The sequence below is a fragment of the Chiloscyllium plagiosum genome, unplaced genomic scaffold, assembly GCF_037043375.1.
Source record: "Chiloscyllium plagiosum isolate Xiang-an unplaced genomic scaffold, Cpla_swu_hap1 HiC_scaffold_46, whole genome shotgun sequence".
Taxonomy (NCBI): Eukaryota; Metazoa; Chordata; class Chondrichthyes; order Orectolobiformes; family Hemiscylliidae; genus Chiloscyllium; species Chiloscyllium plagiosum.
In genome coordinates, this window is record NW_028270184.1 from 70,307,052 (window position 1) to 70,334,975 (window position 27,924).

The 27,924-nt window shown below is 40.3% G+C and overlaps 1 gene segment (V, D, J or C); it reads left to right on the plus strand.

Moving 5' to 3' along the window:
• Positions 1-4,858: 4,858 nt before the first annotated feature.
• On the plus strand, positions 4,859-23,658 carry LOC148136369 (Ig heavy chain C region-like). The segment is given in 7 exon segments: positions 4,859-4,951; positions 5,079-5,397; positions 6,603-6,643; positions 16,783-17,088; positions 20,192-20,503; positions 22,471-22,779; positions 23,253-23,658. Coding segments are annotated over 7 exon segments (1,728 nt in total).
• The last annotated feature ends 4,266 nt before the right edge of the window (positions 23,659-27,924 follow it).

Sequence of the window (27,924 nt, forward strand, 5' to 3'; positions counted from 1 at the left end):
CTAAAATTTACTAACATATCTGTTGTGAAGGACGTTTTCAAATAATTTGAAGTGCAAATGGTTCACATCAGTCGGAATACAGTAACATTTCATGTGTTACCCCACACAAAAAGAAATCAAGCAATATTCACGAGTTGCTCTCAGCAAGTCTATGATGGACTGTTTTATCAAACAAAATAATTTCCAATGTTGTGAGCGCTCGTCTATCTTCTGTGCAATGGTCTGAATTTTAAGTTGTGTCTGACTGCAGATGAAACTGGCTGATCTGGGTAAAAGTACAGTTTGTGCCTTTCACATTGTTAATGCATATTGCTGACTTTAGGTGAATAAAGTGATGTTGTCCCAGGCATCGTTTGGCACCATTAATTAGACCATTAATTTCCACATCACTAGACAGACTATCAGGTGGAGTGTATTGATCTCATTGAAACGAATGCTTAGAATATTTCCGATATGAATCATGTGAAGTAGAGCCTCTGAACGAGACATAGAACAATACAGCACAGAATAGGCCCTTTGGCCCATGATGTTGTGCCAAACATTTGTCCTAACTTAAGCAACTATCCATGTACCTATCCAATTGCCACATAAAGGTCACCAACGATTCTGACTCTGCCACTCCCACAGGCAGCGCATCCCATGCCCCCACTACTCTCTGGGTAAAGAACCTACCCCTGACATCCCCCCATACCTTCCACCCTTCACCTTAAATTTATGTCTCCTTGTAACACTCTGTTGTATCCGGGGAAAAACTCTCTGTCTATCTATTCCCCTGATCATCTTATAAACCTCTATCAAGTCACCCCTCTTCCTTCGCCTTTCCAATGAGAAAACGCCTAGCACTCTCAACCTATCCTCGTACGACCGATTCTCCATTCCAGGCAACATCCTGGAAACAAAGTAGGAAAGATGAATTTCGAGTCGTATGAAGTTTTCACGACAGAGACAGATCACTTCACCCATCGTACCTGTATCACGTGAAGACAGAGCCTTCCAGCCAACACCCAATTTATAGCATGTTGTCCATAACCCTGCAGGTGATAGCACTGTAAACATTCGGGAACATTATGTAGGGTCTAATCCATTATCAACATCGATATGATCTCCAATGCTGTAAATCCTGGCGTATGGGGAAAAAGTAGGGGCAGAACTGTATCAATACTCAAACAGTTGGTACAGCCCTGAGGAGCTAATAGGCCCATTTCTAAACGTTGTTCCTCAGGACATTTTGACTATTCTTGACTTAATATCATTGTAAACTGACATGAAAAAAATGCAGACATGTTCCCCAGAAATGCTGACAGCAACATACCTTTATTCAGCCAAGATCAGCAACATGAATTTAGCAAGTTTAAAAAAAAACTTTCTTTTAACTGATTATTGACAACACGGATTTCACAAAGTGCAAAGTACAGAGGGGAAGGGTGGAGGGGTGGGGGTGGGCGATATTCACTATTCCCTGATGTCTGGTTGCGTTTGTGAGCAACAGATGAACCTGCGAACCAGATTCAGGATGGTACTGCAGGTATTTCAGCAGATACTGTGTACACAGCATTCTCCCATAAATCAGCAATGACACGAACATTTATTTTTGATGGTGTTTGAAGCCAAATAAAGTTGAACTATATGGTGGGAGAAGTTCCTTTCATTTCTTTGAACTAATAACAAGGGACACTGTGCGTGGACCTGGGGTGGCAGGAGGATCTTTCACAGCAGAATGTGAGGGAACAGAGTCACCGTTGGAAATCCAGATAGACTGGAACTTTTGTCACTGGAGGGTGAGAGTTCGGGGGGTGGGGGGGGTGACCTCATATAAGTTTATAAAGCCATGAGTGGAAAGGTGAATGGCTCTAATTGACATGATTAATACTGGAAATGTACGAAGCTTTCGTTTCAAAAATATCACATATCAATAAACCCCACCTGACCCTACGACTAGCGATGTGGAAATTAATGGTGTAATTAATGGTGTCAGACGATGTCTGGGACAACATCTCTTTATTCAACTAAAGTCAGCAATATACATTCACAATGTGAAAGGCACAAACCGTACTTTTACCCAGATCAGCCAATTTCATCTGCAGTCAGACACAACTTAAAATTCAGACCATTGCACAGAAGATAGACGAGCGCTCACAACATTGGAAATGATTTTGTTTGATAAAAGAATCCATCGTAGACTTCCTCAGAGCAATTCGTGTTAACAAACTTGTTTTTCTTTTGTGTGTGGGGGGTAGCACACGAAATGTTACTTTAATCCGATTGATGTGAAAAAAAATTGCACTTAAGAAGTTGTTTGAAAACGTCTATCACAGTAGATACGCGAGTAAATTTTACAAATCATTGATCAAAGGGGACAATCTTTTTTGGACTCGAGGAAGATCAATAGTGATATTTTGTAAATGTTTGGAGCTGGGATTGTTTTCAATTTTTGACTAAGACATTGGCGTATTTTCCCCTATGGTGGGGGATTTCAACAATAGGGAACATGTTTTTCCAATGAGAGGAGAACAATTTTAAACAGGATATCAGAGACAACCTTTGACACAGAGAATGGTTTGTGTGTGGGATGATTTGATGGTGGATACTTACAACCTTTAGAAGACATTTGGATAAGTAAATGGATATCAAATGTTTGGAAGGATATGGGCCAAGTACACACAGGTGGGATTAGTTTAGTTTGGGATTATGACTGGCATGGACTGGTTGGACCGAAGGGTCTGTAACCATGCTGTATCACTACATGACTCTATGACTATTTATCAATTTTTCTCAAAACTAAACAGTGCTGTAGTGATCCTTGAATGAACTGTTGATGTTAAGGTTGTGTCTGAGACTCTGCGAACATTTCCTTCAATGAGAGGAGTGACTACTTCTCCAAGTTACACAACTGAAAATATACTTTTCTCCAGCATTGTTGCTGTGTTGATTTGTTTTTTGCGGAGGTGGTGGTTATGGTTTGCAGTTGGCTTTCCACAAACTGGTCAACAGTGAGACAAAATATCTTTGATCCACTGCAGAAACTCCACCTGCTTCCAGTAAATGAAACTGGGAACTCAAGGACCTTTTCTGTAGTCAGCTTAATTGCTGCCAACTATTGTATCTGGCCGATTAAAGGGAAAATGAATCAACTAAAGTAAAATCCTACCAAACAAATTATATTTTCCCATTTACTCACAATGGATGCATTTCACTTGGTATTTCTCCATTTAAAAGGAAAGTCACTGAATACAGCATTCACTGTATGACTATCAGAAAACAGGACATTGAATGCAATGACGTTCGTAAAAGCTGGAATAATGCACCAAATCATTTTTAGAGGCGTCTGAATCACTGCTTTCTAGGAAGTGAAGAAATTCTCTGCATTTTACAGTTTACAGTCTGTCATAGTATTTGACACAACGTGTCTCACAGTGATATAACTGGGGTGACACAACAATTATGATCAATACAAAAACCTATTCAGCCTCCATTAGTTCAGTCTGTTTATTGAGTATCTTTAAAGCTCCTGAAAATGAAGTTAATGGATCCAAAATCCCACATTGCAGTAACATTTGTTATCATCTCAAAGTAAATTAACAAAATTGAATTGGTTCAAACTCACATCACCTGTTACACCATTCTCTGATTCATGTATCTCATTAAAACTGAGTGGGCCCGTTATACATGGTTTACACTGGTGTAGTGTAACAGCGAATTTTTGCTGGTTTTTATGAGTTAACTGCCCTGTCAGTGCTATCAGTGAGCAGCGAAATGTACTCTTTATAACCTACATTCGTGGTAATTATTACTGTAATACTCTCTAATTTAACCAAACATTCCTGATGTACCCAGACTGTTACATGCAATGGTTTAGACGTTGAGAATTTAAAAAAAAAACTTATGGACTGTCTTGTTCTAGTTCATTAGATGCTCTTTCAAAAGTTTACCTCGGTGTTATGTATCACTGCGGACTCACATTTTGTTTCTCAGCCACACAGCTTTCCTTTACTGTGCATTTTAGTGTCGGAGCAATTTGAAAAAAAAGATGCAGGGAGAGACATTCTGCAATGTAAGGAGGTGCTTCTAATCTCCGGGTCCAAACTGTTTAGTGACATACACTCACATTCTGGACATAATCACTTTAGACATGCTCTATATTAGGTTGCTGAAACTGAATTTAGAAACACAGATTAGAAATGGTATGTTATTTTGTAATGTGAGAGAGGCTTTGAGTGACAGCAAAAATAAAGTCATTCATTTTGTTGGCTAATAATACTTTTGAAGTTTTTTTTAGCTTTATCTGCTTGTGGTGGAATGTAGGATTAAAGGGAGTTAACTTCTAATTGAATATTCTAAATATAATCACTTTGGACACGCTCTGTATTCAGTTGCCTAAATTGAATTTTGAAATGTTTAGTATGAATTGCATGTTATTTTGAGTGCGACAGAGACTTGCAGTATCCAGGGAAGAAAAGCTCAACTGTTTTATTAGCTAGTAATATGTTTGAACTTTAATTTCAGTTTTATCTGCTTGTGAATGAATGTAGAAATAAAGGGAGCTAACTTCCAGTTGAATTTGTTTTTTTTAAACAAAATACATGCAACTATCATGTGAAACAGACCCGAAGCTACTCAAATTCACTTCCAAAGAAGCTATTCAGCAAAACAAATATCCCAAGATGTGTCTGTGTCCATGTTTAAGCAGAACCTCATGTAAAGCCATGATCCCATGTGTTCGGGCTGTGCAAGCTGATACCAGGATCCAGTCTGAGCCTCCAGCAGGAAACCAACCTGCGGAAGCTGTAAGCCTGCCCCTTCCGATGGCCATATAAATTCTGGGCACTGGACCGTAATTCAACACTCCTGGGTCGGCTCTGTTTAGAAAGATCTTGACAGAACCGTTTCCCACAAGTTATCAGAATGGTTGTGTCGACAATTTTTCTCAGTTTGTTACTGACTTTCTTATCATGTGAGTGTTTTTTGTTCAAGTCTCTCTTTGCGACTGTCTCAATGTTAGTCTACCACAGGAATGTAAAAGACTCAGCCATCATTTCACTAACATTAATGCTCATGGTTTATTTGTTTTCTTTTTAAAGGTGTCCAGTCGGAGGTTGTTTTGACCCAGCCAGAGGCAGAGACTGGCCGTCCCGCAGGCAGCCTGAAACTGACCTGTAAAACCAGCGGGTTCGATCTTAGCAGCAGCTACATGAACTGGGTCCGACAGGTTCCCGGACAGGGTCTGGAGTGGCTGCTTTGGAACTATAGTTCATCCAGCAGTAACTATGCACCAGCGATTAAGGGTCGATTTACTGCGTCCAAAGACAATTCAAACAACATTTTCGCGTTGGACATGGGGAACCTGAAGATCGAAGACACCGCCATCTATTACTGTGCAAGATACCACAGCGAGAGGAACCAGGACTGGACCCGTTCAAAAACAGCTCGAGGGAACATTTTGTCAATTCCATCATAAACTGGCGGTCAGTACGAGTTTTAAATGCAATTATACCAACTGCAATCTGAAGCAGACCTCAGGCTGCCTCTTACAAAACTATCAAAGAGGAAATGTACCATTTAAACTAGCAAACTGGTGACACAATGGGACAATGTTTTGGGCATGTCATATGTACTGCTAACACTTCCATCAATTAACTGCTCGGACAAAATGTTAGTTTTAATATATCTGACAACCCAGGAAATCACTGCTAATTGTTATGTCAACTATGGCATTCATTCTAAACATGATCAGTACTAAATGGCTCTTTTATGAAAACTGAGACCTGGAGTAAAGAACAGAGAATGAGCGTACTGGTCTACATCATTGTGATACTTCAGTGGGCCACAGTGTTGTGCACAGCGACATCCTCATACAAAAACTACTAACAAGTGTTTATCTCAAATTGGTGATTTCTACCATGGAAGGAGCGAGAAATAATGGGAGGTGCGATTTAAACGCAATCCAGTAGTGCTAGTTTGTAAAAATGTATAATTTTTTTCTACCTTCTGCGTGTTGATTGTCAAGTTAAATGCAGACCAAATCTGGAAAAGTATTCCAAGCTTTCAAAATACAATGGATCGTAAAAGCTGGAATAATGCACCAAATCATTTTTAGAGGTGTCTGAATCACTGCTTTCTAGGAAGTGAAGAAATTCTCTGCATTTTACAGTTTACAGTCTGTCATAGTATTTGACACAACGTGTCTCACAGTCATATAACTGGGGTGACACAACAATTATGATCAAGACAAAAACCTATTCAGCCTCCATTGTTTGAAACTAGTCAGTGTTAACTTCTACAAACCGTCTTAACTTGCAGTATTAGTTCTGTGCGGTTTAATGCCAGTATCACTATTTAATTTGTAAAAGTGTTGGGTAATTTTCGATACACCAGTTGGGGATTTTGAGAATCAGCTCATGTGTTACTCTGTGAAGTATAAAACAGTATTAAAATTTATCAAGAATGATCAGAATTCACTAGCGCAATTATGTGATGAAGATTTATCGTGACTTTATTTTGCCTGTGGTTCTGAAAATTTAAAATGATGGTAGATTTTTGATTTGTTTTATTCAGAGCTAGTTATTGTGTGACCCAGTCCAGAGAATGTAACACTGTGACTATCTTGAATACAGGGGCCAAGGGACCATGGTGACAGTGACTTCAGGTAAGACCCTTAAACTTTCTTCGTGACTTTTTAAAAACTTTCTATTCATGTGACTAATTTCTGAATTAAATGAAATTCAGATTCTGTGCTGAGTTTGGTTTGGTTCGGATTGATTTTTGTTCAGACTGATTATAGACTTCAGTTAAGGCTCAGCAAATAGTTACAATGGGGATGATGGAGTCAGTTACTCGGTGTATCTCTTTTTGATCAGATGGGCATTCTGTGTGGCTGGGTTACTTGAAACACCTAATGTCTCTTAATCAGTCAGCTACAAATAATGTTCAATGTCAGTGACATCCTGATTGTGAGTTTTATTATCAACAACAAACGCTAAGAATTCAAAGATGTTGGAGATATTACTAAACATGATTAAAATATGCCAAAATATCATTATTCACTTCTTGAATGTATGTTCTTACCCTGATTATATTTTCTCATTTATTTTGTTAATTTTGTTGATGACAAGCAGGTTAGAAACTGTCATAAAATTTTCTTGCGGTGCGATATTGCATTCTGTTGATTAGATTCTGAGTTTGTTTTACTTGATTCTGTTGAATTTAGTTGATTGGATTTTGGCTTTGTTTTAGTTGATTCGTTTTGAAATGTGTTGATTGGATTCTGACTTTGTTTTTTCTTAGTTTTGTTGAATTGTGTTGATTGGCTTTTGAAATTGTTTTATTTGATTCTGTTGAATTGAATTGTTTGGATTCTGATTATGTTTCATTCAAATCTGTTGTTTATAGTTGATTGGATTCTGATTTTATTTTCCTTGATTCTGTTGAATTAAGTTGATTGGATCTTATTCAGTTTGTGAAATTGATCAGCATTTTCATGCTTTCTATAATCGATATTTTCTTTCTGGTGAGGAGATTGACTCTCTGGATTAGTTTTCATTACCAATATTTGTGAAGTTCTTTGGTATTTCATGAATCATTTCTGCATTTGTTAAACTTATATGACACATTTTTCTCTGCTTGATTGAAAACATTACATCCATTTGTAACGGTCTGAAAAACAACTGAAGGCAGAAACCCCGAAGTGTGAGAAATGAAAAAAAAACGAGTTTTGAATGCATTGACTTAAAAAAAAAACCTCAGTTCTAATTGTAAACTAACTGAATTTTGTTTTGAGTAGCCTCATTCAAAATAAAATTTGGGACTAAAATCTGAAACTGCAGAATTGATCAGATTATGTAATTGAAACAAACTTAAACTTATAATGTGGTAATATTTGTCCATTCAATAATTTTGTTTTGACAATGAAGTGATTAATCAATATATGCCTTCAACCGCTCTACTGTGCGCTGCACAAGATTGTCACGATCCAGAAGGGTGTACAGTTTGGAAATAAATTGAACTGTTGCCAGAAACGTTACAGCTTTAAGTGTTAAGTCCCCTCACAAACAAGGTTGCTGTTATGACTTGTTATTTCTATTCAATTTAATCATTAGTTTGCTGGATTCTGAGCAGCTTTGTTAGACTTCAATCTGGGTTTTTTTTATTTGAGGTTACATCATGTTCTTGGTTCTGTTGAAAATGTTTGCAGAGCTAGTTCTGCTGCAAACACACCGTGTTGTGATCTGGTGATCATTGACCTGTTGAGGAGGGACTGTGCTTGGGTAACATTAAATGTGTTATATTTGGCAAACAGTTTCTGGTTTCTACATTTTTTTTTGCAATGTTAACCGCTCCAGGTTCCTCATTCAATGCAATCAGCATGCGAGTTTAAATTTCATAAAGCCTATTATTAAGTGAAAGGCAAATCGCAAAGGTTTTAGAAATGAAGGGAAAACAGACACCTTCGGGTGCCATTTTTACTTAAAAGTAATAATTAAGGATTAATCTAATCCATGCTTTACAATCCACATTCAGAACTCCACTATCTAGTTCAATCACAATGTCTGTCTTTAAACAGTTTACAAGTCATAGAGAAATATAAATAGAACTTGAAAAGTCTAATGTTCTAATAGTTCTTGCTCTTGAGCAAAAATGCCATGACTGTGTTATAATTAATCAAGAAACACCTTTCAATTCCGCTGTACACTACATACATATTTTTCTGGCTGGAAAAGATCATTGACAAAAACCATTTGGAAATTCTGCTCCATTCTATGAAGAACAGGTCAATTTCACTGCTTTGATCAGTTTCACACGTAACTTGAGTTAATTAATTGTTATGTCCCTGATTAAACTGGATTTACAGGATAAAAATAAAACATTAACTGAATTATTTAATCTGCACAGTGCTTTAGGTGTTCCCAATCTGTGCATTTTAAATAAATAGTTACATTGTACAACACAATATCAACTGAAGAGTCATTCTTTTGGAAACAACTGCTATCGTGAATTATGTGACCAAGGCCAAATTTCGAATTAATTAAAATAATCCACTCATGACCTCGCAGGGCAGCTTGGTGTCTCAGTGGTTGGCACTGCTGCCTCCCAGTGCCAGGGTCCCAAATTCGATCCCACCCTCGGGTGACTGCCTGTGTGGAGTTAGCACATTCTCCCTGTGTCTGCGTGGGTTTCCTTCGGGCGTTCTGGTTTCCGACCACAGTCCAAAAGGTTTGCAGGTCAGGTGATTGGCTGTGCTAAATTGCACACAGTTTTCAGGGATGTGTAGGTTAGGGTGCATTAGTCAGGGGTAAATATAAATTAGGGGGAATGGGTCTGGGTGGGCTACTTACTGTCCAGAGGGTCAGTGTGGAATTGTTGGGCCAAATGGCCTGTTTCTATACTGTAGGAACTCTACTCTTAAAACCATGGGAGTGCTTGCTGAAAACCCAGAGAGTTCATTTTACATCGGTGTGTTCAGACGGATGCAGAGTTCACAAATTTGCACAAGACATGAACTAGAGGATAACAGAGCACATTGTTTATTCAGACACTTAAAATAGAGTAATATTTATTTTAATAAATATACTTGACCGATTTATTGCAATGTAGCGATCGGAAGGAATCTGCTCACATTAGTTAAGTGTGACAATCATTTAGATTAGATTTCCTGCAGTATGTATCGGGCCATTTGGCCCAACAAGTCCACACCGACCCTCTGAATAGGAACCCACCCAGACCCATTCCCCTACCCTATATTTACCCCTGACTAATGCACCTAACACTATGGACGATATACAATGACCAGTTCACCTGACATGCACATCTTTGGATTGTGGGAGAAAACCCACACAGACACAGGGGAGATTGTGTAAACTTCACATAGGCAGCCACCCGAGGCGGGAACCGAGCCTGGGTACCAGGATCTGTGAGGCAGCAGTGCCCACATTTACTTAGACATCCGCTAAAGCGGGCAACTCCAGACAGAAGCGTGTTTTCAATTCATACATTTTTAAACATTTTCGTTCATTAAAAGCAGTTAACAAGAAAATGACCTTGCCCTAATACCTTCAACAGAAATGCTTTCCACACTGGAATTCAGTATTGACTTTATGCAGTGCATGCAAAATCTCCACAGTTCACAGAACGTTTTAAGAAATTGTAAAAATAATTTAGAGATTAATCCATTTCCTCCGGACCTGTGCTTTAATTGGCGATATTTCCCACCTGAATAATTTTGTTAAATACTTATTAAGTTTATTAACTCAGTGGTTATTTATGTTATTGTGAACACATTCTCGTTCACATTAATCCACCAGTTAGTTTCTCTGATGAATGTTCAATTACAGTGAATATATTTGACGTGAGGAGTTGAGCAATGTATCCTCTAGGATTAACTCTGTTGTACAGTTTGTTTCAGTGCTATCTCTGTCTAACTTGTCAACGGTCCTGACCATTTGTAAATTGTCCAGTTCGGATACCTGAATCTCAGACAGTTCAATTTCATCTCGCGCTTCAAAACCACTTTTATCTGCCAGAATTACAATATTCAATTATGTGCCTCAGAATTGAGAGCCCTGACTAAGTTGTTCCAATCAGAACAAACGTTTCAGGAACAAAAGGCAGTTAGCAAGAGTTTTGAAATTGGTTGTTGGCAACAAGAGATATTTGATTGAGCGAGGCAGAGGGAAATATGCTGTATATTTTCTTTGTGCCTCAGTTATGCAGGACATGTTTCGTGTCACAATGTAGAATCAGAATTTTTTTGCATCTTATTATTTGAAAACCTATTATCAGCTTTTAATGTCACTGGCAAAGGTCATATTACACTTCAAAACATTTTAATCTTTTTCAAACTAAGTCGACCGTCTGGTGCAGCAACATTCACAGGGGAAAGAGGAAGGGAGTTCGAGGTTGGAATCCAGTGACACTGATTTGATGGCAATGCAATTCCTAGTTTTATTCCTCTGTAGGTCCCATAGAGTTTGAACAATTTGAAGCTGCTGTCAAAGCATTCTTGGTAAATGTTGAAATGTTACTTTCATTGTACAAACATTCTGGAACAATCCCTGGTTCATGGAAGGTGTTAATAACTAACATGGTTGATGTACTGTCAAAAGAGGTGGGCTGTGTTCTCCGTGATCGTGTCGAGCTCATTGTGTTGTGAAGTTGTAGTAGGGTCCCTGATGCTGTGCCAGGTGGCCTGTGTTCACTTACAACCTGTTAGAGAGGTATGTAACACATCTCTTCTCAGGTTACTTCAGTGCAAGAAAGCAGATTGACATGTTTGGGTGTTTGTTGGAATTCCACTCACACAGGCCAGTGAAATCTATTCAATCGCTATCCTGACTTGTGTCTCTTAGATATTAAACAGAATTTTGGTGGTTAGCAGCTTTTTCCAGATCAATATTTGTTCACAAGCTTTTGGGCATTACTAGATGGGGTTAATGGAGGAAGTGCTCAAAGAAATCCCAGCTTTTGACTTGCTGCTCTAACAATATCATTTATAACTAATCCAGAATGAATCATTTTCGAAGCATATTTGATGAGATTATGCTTAGGCCGTATTACCTTATATTAAACCAGTGCTTTAGCTGAATGTGATTGTTCAGTACGATGGGGGTTCTGCTGAATCCAACACTTGCAGCAGATGGTGATAGCTTTTCAGTTGGTCGTCAATTGCTATCTCAGACCATCCAGTACCTCTGCTAAGAATTCATTTTCCAACAGTAGTCAAGCCAACGTAATCACTGTTTATCTCAACAGGTGTGAGCTCTTGTGCCAAAAACATGAAAACAATTTGCTGAAGAGCAGGTCTCTGTGTGCGAAAGGTTAACCTTGCCTTCTCTCCACAGGAGCTGCTCGACCTGCTGAGTTTCTTCAGAAATTTCTGTCTTTCATTTTGGTTTTCAAGCATTTAAAGTTTGTTGTTTCATTGAAAAAAGTTCTGTTCGATTAAACACGTTCTTCAGAGAAAAGATACATTTGAACAAATTGCGAATGTTCAGAGATATTAAATATCAAAGAATCATTGAATTTGAGCGCCCTGATCTCGAGCTGTAGTTTCACAAGAAACTATTATGAAGTAACAACACACTCCAGAGTGCAGTGGCTGCTGTAAGTGGGTGGAAGTTCTTTTGATAACTCAAATAGAGAATGTCAATGATCCCGTTCCAAATAATCAACAGAAGTATTTTTTTAAAGCATGTGAAACAATTAATTTGTTGAAATATTTTATTAAAAAATATTCACAGCCAGTGCTAGCTTAATGAATGACACAATTATAGGAAGGTAGGAGCAAGAGGAGGGCACTCAGCCCCTCTAGCTGTTCCATCACTTACTTAGATCATGGTGCATCTGTGAGTTAAATCCACAGGTCTCCCTTTGGCTAAAACTCTTCAACAGCTTTGATTAACAAGCAAAATACTATCCCAGATTTACTGATTCGACTGCCCATAACAAAGGGAGACACCATTTCTGAAAGACATTCCTGTGAGTACTGTGACACGATGAGGCTGGAATTAATTGCTCAGGAAAGTAAACTTTAAATCTCTGACAATTTCCAATTGAAACATCCCAATCATCATATTTCTTTAATTTAACACTGTACTTCCCTGGAATAAAGAAATATAATGTGTGATTGCCTTGCTAAAAATGAGGGAAGCTTCATTCCTATTGTATGATTAAGAAATAGCTCTGTTCATTCAGTGAAAACACAGTCAAATCACACAAAAGGAAACCATGTCATCTTGTGTAGACACAAACCTAATTTTCAATTCTTCCAGCGGTTGTTTGAATCTCTAGACAGGTGTCTAGACAGGTGGAAGTGTCAAACTTTTTATATCCTTGAGAAACCAGTTGTCATCAGCCTATTTGACTTGCTGAAGTTTGTGTGGTATTAACACATTCACAGCGCTGTTAGGAAGTGAGCCCCATGGCTGTGATTGAGGAAGAGGAAACGGGCAGGGAACTAGGTGAGAGTCAAGTTGAAGTCTGATTTGGAGGAGAGCTTTCAGGAGAAGCATTTACAAGCATGTGCGCCCTTATCCTCAAGGATCACAATTTTGGAACATGCTGCCGAAGGGACATATCAGCATGCAAAATGGAAGCTGAAGAAGGTATCTCGGCCCCTCTAGAATGCTATTCCATTCATGGGATCATCATTAATCTTGCTGCTCACCAGTCTTCCCAACACACTGATAACATTGAACCTGATTGTTTTCTGTTCAGCAAAAGAATGGTGAACCTTTGGAATTCTCCACTACAGAAATTGATTGAGGATAAAACATCAAATGATTTCAATAAGGAGATAGATTCCTTCAATCCTTAAAAAATGCTACGGATATGTGGGAGAAAGGGAAACGGGCTGCAATATTGGTTGAAAGCCATGAAGACATTGAATGGGGCATGGTTTGTCTGTTTGCACGTAACGCCAACATTGGTGGTATAATTGGCAGTGAAAGTCATCTAAACTTACAATGAGATCTTGATCAGCTGGGCCAATGGGCTGAGGAGTGGCAGATGGAGTTTAATTTAAATGAATACGACGTGTTGCTTTTTGAGAAGACAAATCAGGTCACAACTTAGAGTTAATGGAAGAGCACTGGATAGTGATATTCAACACAGGACCCTGAAGGTCCAGACTCATAGAGTCTTACAGAGTTAATGTTAGGGCACTGGGTAGTGATGTTGAACACTGAGAACCCTGAGGGTTCAGACTCATAGATTCTTGAAAGTGTTGTCTCAAGTAGCTAGTGTGTTGAAGGTGTTTGGCATATTTACCTTCAATGGTCAGAGCATTGAGTGCAGGAATTAGGGCTTCATGTTGTAACTGTCCAAAACATTGGAATGAACTGCCAGAGGAAGTGGTAAATGTAGAGATAGGTCCAACATTTAGAAGACATTTGACCAGCTATAGGAACTGTATAGGTCTCGATTGATATGGGACAAAGGCAGGCAAGTGGAATTAGTTTAATTTGGGAACTCTGGTGAGCATGGATGAGCTGGAACAAAGGAACTGTTTCTGTGCTGTACGACTTTATGACTCACTGATTTTATGGTGGAGTAGGCTCATAGTTGGAAGGTGGTGTGCAAGTGAGGGGCTAGATTGGGCATGTGGGAGAGTTTGGGCTGATAGGCTGTGAGGTGTTGGCTGGCTGCTGGGTAAGCTTCCATGCACTCTGTCTGGCAAGGTGGCATCGGGTAAATGGTAATGGTCACAGGATAATTTGGTCGAATTGTGCTTGGTAGGTGAGGGATAGTTTGAGCTGAAATGCAGGAGGTCTGTCTTTGCCAGGCTGGTTTATGGAGAGGTGGGCAGGATGCCAGGCTGGTTAGTGTAGAGGTGGGCAGTGTGCCAGGATGTTTCGGGGGTGGAAGGTCACTGTAATGAAGTGACAGGTGGACGTGTTGTCAAAATGCAAAGCTCGGAGTCTGGCAAAATGGTAGGTGGTAAAGCACAGATGTGAAAGGAGCTGGGATGCAATGTGCACAGGTTGACTTGGGTAAGATGAGAGGTCAGTGATCAAGGGCTGAGGTCATGTCTTGGGTAGTGGGCTTTTGTCAGAGGTTGTGAAAATGATGGTGTCAGGTCCAGTCAGGGCCAGATTCACTATGGGCCAGTGCAGGGCGGCAGGAGTGTAAATGAGTGAAAGGAATTGAGATCATATGTCCATCTGCAATATAGAATATAGAACATTACGGTGCAGTACAGGCCCTTCAGACCTCAATGTTGTGCTGACCTGTGGAACCAATCTGAAGCCTATCTATCCTACACTATTCCATTTTCATCCATATGTTTATCCAATGACCTTTTAGATGCCCTTAAAGTTGGCGAGTGTACTATTGTTGCAGGCAGTGCGCTCCATGCCCCTCGTACTCTCTGAGTAAAGAAACAACCTCTGACACCTGTCATCTATGTCCTCTCCTGCTAGCCATCACTATTCAAGGAAAAAGACTTTCACTGTCCACCCTCTGTTTATCTTTTATGTCTCAATTAAGTAACCTCTCAACCTTCTTCTCTCAAACAAAAACAGCCTGAAGACCCTCATCCTTTCCTCATTAAACCTTCCCGCCATACCAAACAACATCCTGGCAAACCTCCTCTGAACTCTTCCAAAGCTTCCACATTCTCTCTATAATGTGGTGACCAGAACAGTACACAATACTCCCAAGTGCGGCCACACCAGAGTTTTGTACAGCTGCAGCCTAACCTCGTGGTTCTGAAACTCAGTCCCTCTATCGATGAATGCCAACACAAAATATGCCTTCTTAACAACTCTATCAAACTGGCTGGCAACTTTTAGGGATCCAAGTACATGGACACCGAGATCTCTCTGCTCAGCTGCACTACCAATATGGATTGCCTTGGATGTGTTTCGTTTGATAGGGGTTGTGTGTTCCGGGCATGAATGGATGTCTAGCAGGGTAGGGTTTGTCAATGTGAGTGGAAATTTCGGTCTAGACAGAGTAAGTGCAGTGGTTAGTCTGAAAGATGAGGTTTGGTGGTGAACTGCGTGTCAGTTTGATCGTTATTAATGTTAAAGATTACTTGTTCATTTCTCAAATCATATTTACGTAAATACTCAGCTGTAATACTCCAAAGTCTCTGAACCTTAATGGTCCTCCATTTCTCAGAGGCCTCCAGAATTCAGATAATTGTAAATTAGATGTTTCAACTTCCAGACAATTGGCATGAGTTCAGCCATGACAGCCATCCTCCTAGTCCCAGTGCTCAGCTCCTGCCTGTGCTGCTGCTGCAGTGACCTCCCTCCCAGAGAGAACATTCTGCCTTGCAATGATAAGTGAGGAAGGCTCACTGGGCCTGATTTCCAAGTATGGGGACGGCAAACACGAGGGGACACAACTTTAAAGTGAGGGGAGATAGGTATAAGACAGATGTCAGAGGTAGTTTCTTTACTCATTGAGTAGTAAGGGTATGGAATGCTTTGCCTGCAACGGTAGTAGATTCACCAAGTTTATGTACATTTAAGTCGTCATTGGACAGGCATATGACAGGGCAGCGCAACGTCGAGGGCCGAAGGGTCTGTATTGCGCTGTAATGTTCTATGTTCTATGATTCACTCTGATTTCTCACCGGGGTTACTGCCAGCTGTTGGGTATTCCCAGCAGCACGGTATCTAGTGGAGCAGCACGCTGGTTCCGTGGTTAGCGCTGCTGCCTCACAGTGCTAGGGACTCGGGTTCCATTCCAGCCTCGGGTGACTGTCTGTGTGGAGTTGGCACTTTCTCCCCATGTCTGTGTGCGTTTCCTCCCACAGTCCAACGATGTGCAAGCTGGGGGAATTGCAAATGTTGTGTTCAGTGATTGGGAGGTTATTTGCATTAGTCAGGGTTAACTGTAGCATAATAGGATAGGGGAATGGGTCTGGATGCGTTACTTTTCAGAGGGTGGGTGTGGACTTGTTGGGCCAAATGGCCTGTTTGCACACACTGTAGAATTTCGATGTATCTGCATTTCCTTGTTTTGTATTTTGTGAAACTTCACTGCTCTTCACAGCAATCCAGTGAAAGTGTCAGTTGGTGAGATCTTCAAACAGTTACTGGGGTGGGATCAGGATGTTCTTCTTCCTAAATTATGTGGTAACGGTCAAGGTCGAGGGCATGTTTCTAAAGAGGGAACCAATGATCATGATCAGCAACTGGTAGGAACCAAAAACAAACTCCAGTTATGCTGTACTCTTAGCGGGAGCATACTGGTAAACGTTTACAGCTGAGGATACATTTGAGTAACTGATAAGGTCAAATTAACAGAAATTAACATGCTCAATTGGTCATTCTATTGTAGAGACACCATCGCTCCCCACGCTTTATGGCCTGGTCTCCTCCTGTCAGGAGCACAACACCGGTTCTGTGATCTTTGGTTGTTTGGCGATGGACTATTCCCCTGACGTCACCAAGGTAACCTGGAAGAAAGGTGGGGAGCTAATCAAGAATGGATTGAAGACTTACCCATCAGTGAGAAACAAGAAGGGAACCTACACCCTGAGCAGCCAGTTAACCCTGCCCGAGTCAGCGGTAGATTGCCCCAGCAAAATCTCCTGTGAGGTTCAACACAGCGGGTCACACAAGAGCAAAGAAATTCCATGTCCAGGTACGTGTTGTGGGAACTGAGATAAACAGAGCATCTGGGATTAATATGAACAAGGCATTATTTATAACCATTTTCACAGAATCACCTTATACAGCACAGGAAAAAGGCCCTTTTATCCATCCAATAACAGCCACCTATCAATAACAGCCACCTAACTATTCCAGTCTCATGTGCCAGCACATGATCCATTGCCTTGTGTGACTTGCCCTTGCAAGGATACTTCATACTTATTATGAGGGGCTCAGTCTCTACATGACTTATATGTGCTGAGCTCCAGGCTAACACCACCCTCTATTTGATTTTGTTTTCCCCTGAGGTCCACTTGGAACCTCCTGGCCTTACCTTCACCCTGTGCCCCTGAGGTATTGATCTCTCCATCAAGGGGAAAGGTTTCATCCAGTTTACCCTGTCTATGCCTAAAATAATTCTAGACATCATGATAATCTTCTCCCTAATTCTCCTCTGCTCCAAGGAAAACCCCTGTCTATCTAATCTAGTTTCATAACTAAAACTCTCCAACCCAGGCACGATCCTGGCAAATCTCATCAATACTGCCTTCAGTGTAATCACATTCCTTCGATAATATGCACACAACGCTTCAGTATGGCCTAACCAGTGTTTTATTAAGTTCCAGTATCGTCTCACCACTCTTCATTGTCAATGTCTAGGCTAATAAAAGCAAATATCCTCCCACTTTCTTAGCCTCTTTATCCAGACAACACAGTACTGTAGGGGATCGGTGGGTACATGCACCAAAGATCCTCAGGCCTTTCCAGGGTTCCACCATTCAAAACGTCATACCTCACAGATTCTTCTGCCGAATTACATCACCTTACATTTATCCAGAATAATTTCCATTTGCAACTTTTCTCTTCACATACAACCAACCCTTTTACATCCTCTTGCAATCTAAAGCCATTATGCTCATGACTTACCAACATGACAGTTTTCATTTCATCTGTGAATTCACTGGTTAATCCTCCTAAATTTGAGTCTCAATCATTGGTATGGAAGAGAAATAGCAAAGAAATCAACACCAATCCCTACAGAACACCAGGAGACATAGATTTCCAGTCATGCAAACACCCGATGACTATTATCCCCTGCTCCCACCACTCAGCCAGTTCTAGATCCAATCTGTCAAATTACCTTGGATCCCATTGGCTCTGATTATTGCTATCATCTGGACATCGAGTTATCTATCTGAAAACTACTATCAAATTGTTACACATGACTTCCTCTCAATAAAACCTTGCTGAAAATTGTAGATTTATCTTCCAAATGAAAACTAATTTCACTACTCAATAGTTTCCTTACCACTGAGACGAGCTTGATAGATCTGTGGTTTCATTATTTATCCCTTCCTTCGTCCTGCATAACAGTGCAATGTTGGCTGATCCACACTCACTTGGCACAACTGCTGTGGCCAGACAGGAATTCTAAATTATTGTCAGCGACCCAACTATTTCATCCTTTGCATCGCTCAACCGCTTGGTATACTTTTCATCTGCCCTGGAAATATAACCACTTTTCATTCAGCAAGACAACACAGAACATCACGTCATGTGTCCTAATTTCTGAAAACTACATCACAACACTCCTCCATGATTTCGGTCCCCACATTGTCCCTCTTACTAGTGAACACTGACACAACACATTCGTTTTGACCACAACCTAATCCTCCGACTCCACTCCAATAATAACACTTAATGGGCATTACTGATTCCCAAATAATTCTTTTATTATGAATGAGCCTGTAACTTTTAAAAATATTTTCCTTTATTATGACTGCTATTATTTTCTCATGGTCCCTTTTGCTCTTCTAATTCCTTTGTCTTTCAAACTCCCCCTTGCACGTTCTGTACTCCATACTAATTTCTATTGATTTGAGATTTCAGTATAGACCTGAAGCCTCCCTTGTTTCTCTTTATCTCACCCTCCATGCCCTTTGGTGTCCAGAGCCCGCTGCATTCTTGGTCCCACGCAGTGGCTTCCTGGGAAATGACCACCCTGTGATTTTTCTATCTCTTTCTTAAATGTGTCACACTGCTCTGACCCAGATTTACCGATAAGTGTCAGCTTCCAGTCCACTCTGGTCAAGTCATTACCTGATCTAACTAAAATTGTCCTTCCCCTTTTCAGAACTTTGGGCCAATTTCTATTCCTTTGCAGTACAATCTGAAATCCAACTGATTTACCATCATTGTCTGCAAAGTGCTCCACCATTGATGTTTTACCCACTGGGTCGACTTCATTCCCTAAAGTTAAGTTCAGATTCACCCCTCTATTGCAAGGTCTGGATTAAAATTCTCTGTATTAAACACATACTTTGTTCAAATATTCTCCTGGGGGCATTTTCAGAATTGTGCTCCCTCTAAACTTTTGACAAAATGAATATCCAAGCCTATGCTGAGGAAGTTAAAAACCTCTTTTCTCATTCCTCTATTTAATTTACATTTCTCTGAAATTTGCCCATGTATTTGCACTTGGTCTTTTGGACCTATAGTAAGGTCTATCGTGCTCTCCCAGTAGTTATGTTTGCTGTGTTTTGGTTTTGAAGTACTGTCCATTTGCATTTGTTCGAGGAGGTATCCATGATTTCATTTCTCTTTACAGCCTAAAATACTCTTGTCAGAATTGCGACAGACGCAACATTCTGTAACGCTCACCCCCGCCCCCATCATTTTCCATCTTTCCCTGTCTCGCCTGAAGGCACTAAATCCTGGAATATTGAATAGCCACTCCTGCCAGGCTCTCAATATGTCTCCGTGATAGCAACAGCATCATTTCTTCATTTATGCCAGTAATTCGTCTGCCTTGTTCATCATACTCTGTCATTAAAACGAATACCATCCAACGTTGCTATCTTTCTTCTGATGTTACCGGCCTGTTGTTTCTGTGCCTCCTTGACTCCCTTGCTGTGTCCTCTAAGTTTAGCCTTTCACATTTGTCCTGCTTATCTTTCTGTGTGGATCCCAGCTTCTCCAGCACTCTGCACAATTATGATTCTTGTATCCATGAACCACAAGAAACCATGATATATGAGAACTGATTTCTTTGTTATGAAATTCGTCGGATAATGTATGCGATGTGTTTCCTAAAGGTCCAGACATTCTCCCACCAACCCTTCTCCTAACTGTGAGCTCCAGTGAAGAAATCGCAAGCAGCAAGTTTGCAACCGTCGTCTGTTCAATCATCGAGTTCCGTCCGAAGTCAATCACCGTGAGTTGGTTGAAAAATGGCCGACCCTTGGATTCTGGCTTCTTCACGTCTCCCGTGTGTGAGGCGAACGGGAACTTCTCGGTGACGAGTCGGCTGATGGTCCCTTATGGTGAATGGTTCAACAGCGCGGTTTATACCTGCCAGGTCACTCATGGAGAGAACATTCAAAGTAAAAACATCACCGCACTCCAGGGTAAGAGACACATACTGAGAGAGCTACAAATCATTCTGAACTCTGATGTGAATCAAACACACGAATTTATCAGGCGTAGTAAACAGCACAGTACAGCTTCACATTTCCCAACATGCCACGGATCTCATTTCAGTTTGAGTGTTACATTAGCATTGCTTATAATTCAACATTTTGGCAAGTCAGAAAAGCATGTTTCCTCTCTGTTGAAGATAGATATATAGACAGTGAGCTTTTTTAAATAGTTTGTTGCCTGACCATGCTGGGAGAGGCATTCACAGTGCTGAATCCTTGCCTAATAGCCGCTTCAAGGATAAGTTTGGGGGTGGAGGGGGATATTGGATAGATATATGATTGAAACATAGAAAATACTGAGAGACTGAGGTCGAGTGAACGTGGTATAGATGTTTTGACTGGTAGGCGAGACTAGGACCCAAGGGCACAGTCTCCAAGTCAAAGTTGCACCCTATAGAACTGAGATGGGGAGGAATTTCTTCACCCAGAGGGTGATGAGTCTGTGGAACTTGTTGCTGCAGAGTGCATTGGAGGCCAGGCCATTGTGTGTACTCAAGCCAGAAAGAGATCGGCTCTTGTTTAGTACAGGGAGAAGGTAGGAGAATGGCTTTAGACCGAAACATCGATTTTCCTGCTCATCGGATGCTGCCTGACCTGCTGTGCTTTTCCAGCATCATTCTGATCTAAACTCTGAATTGGCCGAACAGCCTTATTCTGATCCTCTATCTTATGATGTTGGGGTCTCAAAATGACGTGGTTAAAATATGCAGTGACCCTTACTTGAAAATAAATCAATATGCGTTCAATGCTTCATTCCATGCTCAGGAATGACCTGTTGGCTTTGCACATTGTACGACATCAATTTTTATCTGATACTGAGCTCTTTAACTTCATTTATGGGATCAGACCACAGACCAAGTGGGTATCACATTTGATGAACTGGGATAAACGTGATCTCACTGAGCTGCTTTAAGATGCTCTCGGTAATGAGTGGATGCGGCAGGAGAACAAATTCTGGTAAGAATGCTACAATAGGAATGAATGAACTAGGAACTCGAAACATACTGATTTAGCCTGGTTTGGGGTGGCGATGTTTACACGGTGAGTAGTGGGTGTCTATAAAATTAGTGTACATTTCCATCGCGTTTGTAGATTAATTTAAGACGCTTTTGTTTGTTTTTTTTCTCCCCTGCTCTATGTAGAAATTAAAAAATGCAGCTTGGTAAATAAAGTGAAAGTACAGACCAGTTATGAACTAACTGAATAGAGGGAAAGACTTAAGGAGATGGGTGTCCTTCTCGATATCCAATGCTGTACTCAATGTCTTGTTTTCAGATCTACTCGAAACACAGCCCACGAGTAACAATGACATAAATTCGAGAATGACATCACACCAATAACGCAAAGTATTTTTGATCACGTTAAATATAATGAACAGTATTGCCATGGCTGTTCACCGCTCCTGTAACACTTTAGAACTCTGCAAAGAGAATAATTATTATTTATTATAATTTGTCCAAAATTTGGGATGTGATTTAGCAGTCACCGTGACCAGCAGCACTTGCACCTAAGGGTTATGAACATGGAAATGGACTCATTATATTCAGATTACTCTTGTCACAAGTATCAATAGATGGTCTGAAGTGAGAGACAAACTCCGAAAGAATGGTCATTCCATGGGTTACATAATGGTATCTTTGATGATTTTACTTTTTTCACAGGTTTCGCTTGTTACAAAGCCAGTGTTCTTTCGGAATACTTACACAGGGTATGGCATAGGTAATCACAAATGTTTCACAGATCAAAATACATCAACAATAGTAAGCATCATTTCAGCAATAGTTGGAGTTGCCATTTTGAAGGTGGTGTCTTCACCCTGTGAAGGAGTAATCTGAAGATTGGGTGTTTATATCATAAAGGGGCATTTTTCATTGACTTTGATTTTTGTTTCATAGAAGATACCGAGTGCCACCCTAACACCGTTAAAATCCTCCCACCGCCAGTAGAACAAGTCTTACTGGAGGCGACGGTGACGTTAACCTGCGTTGTCTCCAATCTTCCTTCTGGAGTCAACGTGACCTGGAAACAAGAAAAGAAGCCTCTGAAATCAGAGATTGCTGAGCAGCATGGACAGAATCCCGACAGCGTGATCAGCAAATTAGACATTTCTACTGAAGCCTGGCTGAGTGGCGTTACTTTTGAATGTGTGGTGTACCATCAGAATCTGCCGACTCCGCTAAGAGACTCCATCCACAAGGAGAAAGGTGAGCAGTGAGATTAAAACACAAAGGATCCCATGTGTAATCCAGATCCAGTTACATCAATGGCAGGCTTTGATTGGGAATGAACAAACACCATTGGGGGCATTAATGATGCATCTGAAGGCAGGGTAGCTAAGTAGCTGATTAAGAAGAAGATGGACCAAAGGATATTGTATTCTGATGAAGTCAGATATAATGGGAAGAAGCCTGGGCCGTGACGTCACCATCAGCAATGACAATTGGGCAGAATGCCCTTGTTGTGAGCTGGAAACATGGAGGCAACTTTCACATTAAACTTTACTTTTTTTACTGAACAGAATGTTTTCTAAAGGAGCAGACTGAACCATACTGCTCCTTTAGAAAACGAAAGTGAATAAATCCCAAATTAAAAATGGCTTATCTTAATATTTAGTGAAATTGTGATATTGGTTCAGGATGTTTTGGTTGAGTTTATATTTGTCTCCAATATTCTGCAGTGATTAATCCGCTGGAGCCATCAGTGTCGGTCCTCCTGCCACCAACAGAAGAAATCTCCGCTCAGAGGTTTCTCTCCCTCACCTGTTTAGTGAGAGGTTTCTCCCCCCGAGAGATCTTCGTTAAGTGGACAATCAATGACAAGCCGGTGAATCCCAGTAACTACAAGAACACCGAACTGATGGCGGAGAGTGACAACACCTCCTTCTTCATCTACAGCCTGTTATCCATTACAGCGGAGGAGTGGGCCAGCGGTGCTTCTTACTCCTGTGTGGTGGGACATGAAGCGATTCCATTGAAGATCATCAACAGAACAGTCGATAAATCCAGCGGTAAACCGAGTTTCGTAAACATTTCACTTGCACTGATGGACACTGTTAATTCATGTCAATAAAAATCTCAAAGTTGCATTTAATAGTTGAACCGAAGTAATGAAGTGTTTCTTTTCCTCCAGCTGTGAGTTAAATACTGAATTAGTTGTTTCTCACTTTGACTTACATTCCATCTGTGTAGTTAAAGTGGATTATTAACAGGTCTAGGACGAGTGTCTTGTGCAGTTAATGTTCCCTGCTCAGATGCACCCTGGGTCAGAGACAGAGTAAAGCTCACTCATTGCAGGATTCCACCAAGTACCTTATCCATCCTAAATCCCTCTGTGTCAAAATCTGACAATGTCCATTTTATGTCAAGGGTAGGGCACGAGTTTTGAACTTGATGTTTTTGATTCCCCCCATTTGACATTCTTACAAAATTCATGTCAGTTTTAAACTGCCAAATTGCACCAATTGGAAATGTAAACTTAAGACATTTTAAAATTAAATTTGATTGGAACATACGAATCGTAAAGAGTGCAGAACAGTTTGAATGCAACCTTTGTTTCTGGGGAACTGCCAGGGATCTTGCGCCAGCGCATGAGTTGACAGAATGTATCTTCACTTTCACACCAAAGAGAATCAACAGTTAAGTTGTTGTGGAGCAGAGGGAGGGGAACAATGAATGGTCTGTCCTCTTGCTCCCTGTGCAGAGTTTTCATGGTAGATGTCCTCAGTAATGTAACCCAGTTGCTAACAGGGACAGTCAGCTTCTTGCTTACTGTCCAAAGATTTAACATTTCCATGCAAAACAATACCTTTGAAGCATGTTATACACGCTTGGCTCTGTTTACAAATGATTAACATTGATTCCCATAATCCGAAACTGGTGTTTGCATCGTCCCAGTTTGAATTCCATAGTTTTGTCTCAGTTTTCTGGAGCACATGGGATCAATTCTGGTATTCGAATACCTGATATCATTTTGCTTCACATACAGAACCCAAGTAGATATTTTCTAATAAACATATTCAGAAATGTTATCTCTGGGGCAGTGGGGATTTGAACTCACGCCTTTTCTCTCAGAGACAGAAGTTCTATTACTGCAACAGAAGAGTTGCTCATAAAACGCTTATCTCTGCACGACGATGGGAAACGTTTCCTGCAACACCAAGGTCAAATCTAATTATGGGCAATGCATTAAAATTACAACAATAAATTAGAATAATGAAAATTACAGTCTGGTATAAGAACAGATGCAGAGAGATGATCGCAAATACACCCGCAAGGACACATATACGGGCTCTCACCTAAAGACACATATTTATGTGCACACTCAAATGTGCATATAGATAAGATGTCACACACGCATACTCGCACAGAGCCACACATGCAAGTGGTACTTGAACACTCACCTAAGCTCATACAGAAACTCACATACACCAAAAGAAAATCATTTGCACAAATGAACAGGAGGACTCACATATAACCATGAGAAACATCGACACAAATGGGCATGAATACATATACATTCATACAGCACAATGCGTACAGACATACACACATGAACTCACAGATACAAATTCCGAAAAATGTCCTCCCACATGTCAACTCACACAGGCACGTACGTGCACAGAGATAAACATTAATATCATTACTTTCCCATTTTCAGAATCACAAACATACGATGACAGAAGCAGCTTAATTAGTTATTTTTAAACCACATTGATCAGCATGTATACAATATCACACGCACACACAAATTCAGAGTCTCACATGCAGACACACAAGTGCATAGATGAACAAATAGAGGGGCGTTCATTCAAAAAGGATAATGGGCACAAGGATCAGCAAGCATCCACAAACAATAGCACAAACAAGCTTATCAGGAGATGGTTTGGGAAAGATTGCCACACAAGCAATTATCATCATATAAATATAAACATCCATCAAAACATAACATTGCATGCTAACATTTATTCAGCATAAACATGAAAATAACCCAGAGTATGTAGGATCTGAAACAGACACATAAGCATACATTTTAGATAGCACTAATGAAAAGTGAACACTCACAAAGACATTACAAGATAAGCATAGCCAGCAACGAAGTGGCATATTAGCATGATGATGCTTACACACTGTGAAAAGACAAAATATTAGGTGCACAAACACATGAGCACACCAGCAGTAAAGGAACAGGAATATGTTTATTCATGCACAGACTCCAACATGGGCTAGAGTGAAGTAAGAGACTCCCATAACCACATACACAAACATTAAAGGGAAAAAAAACACACCAAGCAGTAGATCAAATAAATTAAGGGACACACGTACAAAAACGTATTCCTAAATATACAGATCCTACAAACTAAAATATGAAGCAATGTCCTGATTGTGATGTCACTTATATTCATGATTTGCCAAGCAATTGGTCACCAATACAAAAGATGAGAATCACATTTGAACTTTTATTCAGTGATGGCCACAATTTTCAACTATAGTGCTGTCACAGCCTATATTTAAAATATAATGATATAATTAAAATCATCATTCGTAATAAGCATTCCTCAAATAATAATATCCTTAAATAATAGATGAAAAGAAAAATAATTTAAAAAGTTCTGACATGGACAATGAAGAAAGAACATATGCAGGTAGTATTTGTAATTTCTTGCTGAGAGTCAATAACGTACTAATAGATACAGATAAGAGTCACACTTGAGAAATACCTGACTGCTTTATGAAGATGTAATGCTCTCAAATTACATGACTTGGATGCAGATAGATCGATCTGGATCAATATACAATCTAAATGCGTTCTCTCGGCTTTATATTCACAGATTCAATAGATCGCACTTGGATTGAAGACTATGAGGATGATAACAGCAACATCTGGACAACTTCCACGTTCATCACCTTGTTCTTCCTGAGTATTTTCTACAGCGCTGCCGTCACTCTGGTGTAGGTGAGAATAATCACATCTTTCTCACGCCAAGCAGCTCAATATGTTTTGTGAAATTTCTAAGTGTGCCATTGAATAAACATTATATCTGAAAGTCCCTGATCATAAATATCTGCGTCATTGCTTTCTCTCTCTTTTCCAGGTTAAGTGAATGAGTTGTGGACCCCTATGATTTTCCTGATCTGCTTATCAAGGTCTGAATTCCCAATCTCCAATCTGTCCTGGGGTTGCTGACTCTAACATTACTTCTGAGATTACTTCAGTTTGTCAGCGTGTAACTGAGACAATTATTGATGGATTTTCCTTTTTACTTTGATATCTTTGAGATGGTTGTGGTTGGAGAATTTTTAGCTTCCCAGTTGTTTGAAGCCCATTTGTTTTGTTTTTATTTGTTCCTTACTCAGAATGGTTGCCTACCCTTTCTGATGAGCCTTTGTATTCCCTTTCTTGTGACTGTTACTGAAGTACAGACAATTCCCAGCTCACAGCGCATGTGTTCTCGTCTCAATGTGGCATCCAGCCATTATATTCACTTCTGTTTGCTTTTACATCAACTTTTGGATAAAAATGCTTTCTGAAATGGTTAATAAATCTCGTTTGAATATGCACTAACCTTGAGTTTGCTTAATTCTTTCTTCAAGGCCAGTCAGTAATAATACATTTTCCCACATCCTCCTCCTTTCCCAGCCAAATACTTTCACTTGTTCTGTTTGGTTGTGTTTCATCCAGTCATTTAGTTTATTGCTGCGCTACCATGCAGCCCACTAATGTAAATACATCTTTCACACGATATGCCTGATGGAACACTCCAGAGACAGAATGATTAGAGAACATTTCCGCTTATGCACCAAGGGTCACGGCCTCGGGTCACCTAATGATAATTTTATAGGCTCCACCAGAAGCTTATAAAAGGCAGCCAACTGAGTTTGAAAGTTTACTCTACACTGTCTAAACTAAAAGTACTCCCAATGTCAGGGCAGCCTGGGTTAGTAATGCAGAAATCGCCACCTAAAGCGCCCAACGAAACATTCATCAGCCAAAAATGTCTACATTCAGTCAGGTATTCAGACAACAACACGTGCACAATCCAAGGGCGGATTCTCAGAACTGGAGTTTTTCTCACACATAAATCTCATGGAGCACAATTCCTGGGATCTACTTGTCACAGCACACCTGTCAAATCCCAGGGAATGAGACTGCGATCTGTCTGATACAGGGATATTACTGAACAGCAACCCTCAAAAATAATAAATCAGAGGCCGCTGTGATCAGGCAAGGAACAGCTCATGAGTACTTGAAATATTCAGCCATTGAGATCTATATGACGCAAGACAGAATTGAGAACCAATCATAGCAACTGTTCACAGAGTCGGGAAACTATCAGCAGAGGAGAACATTCT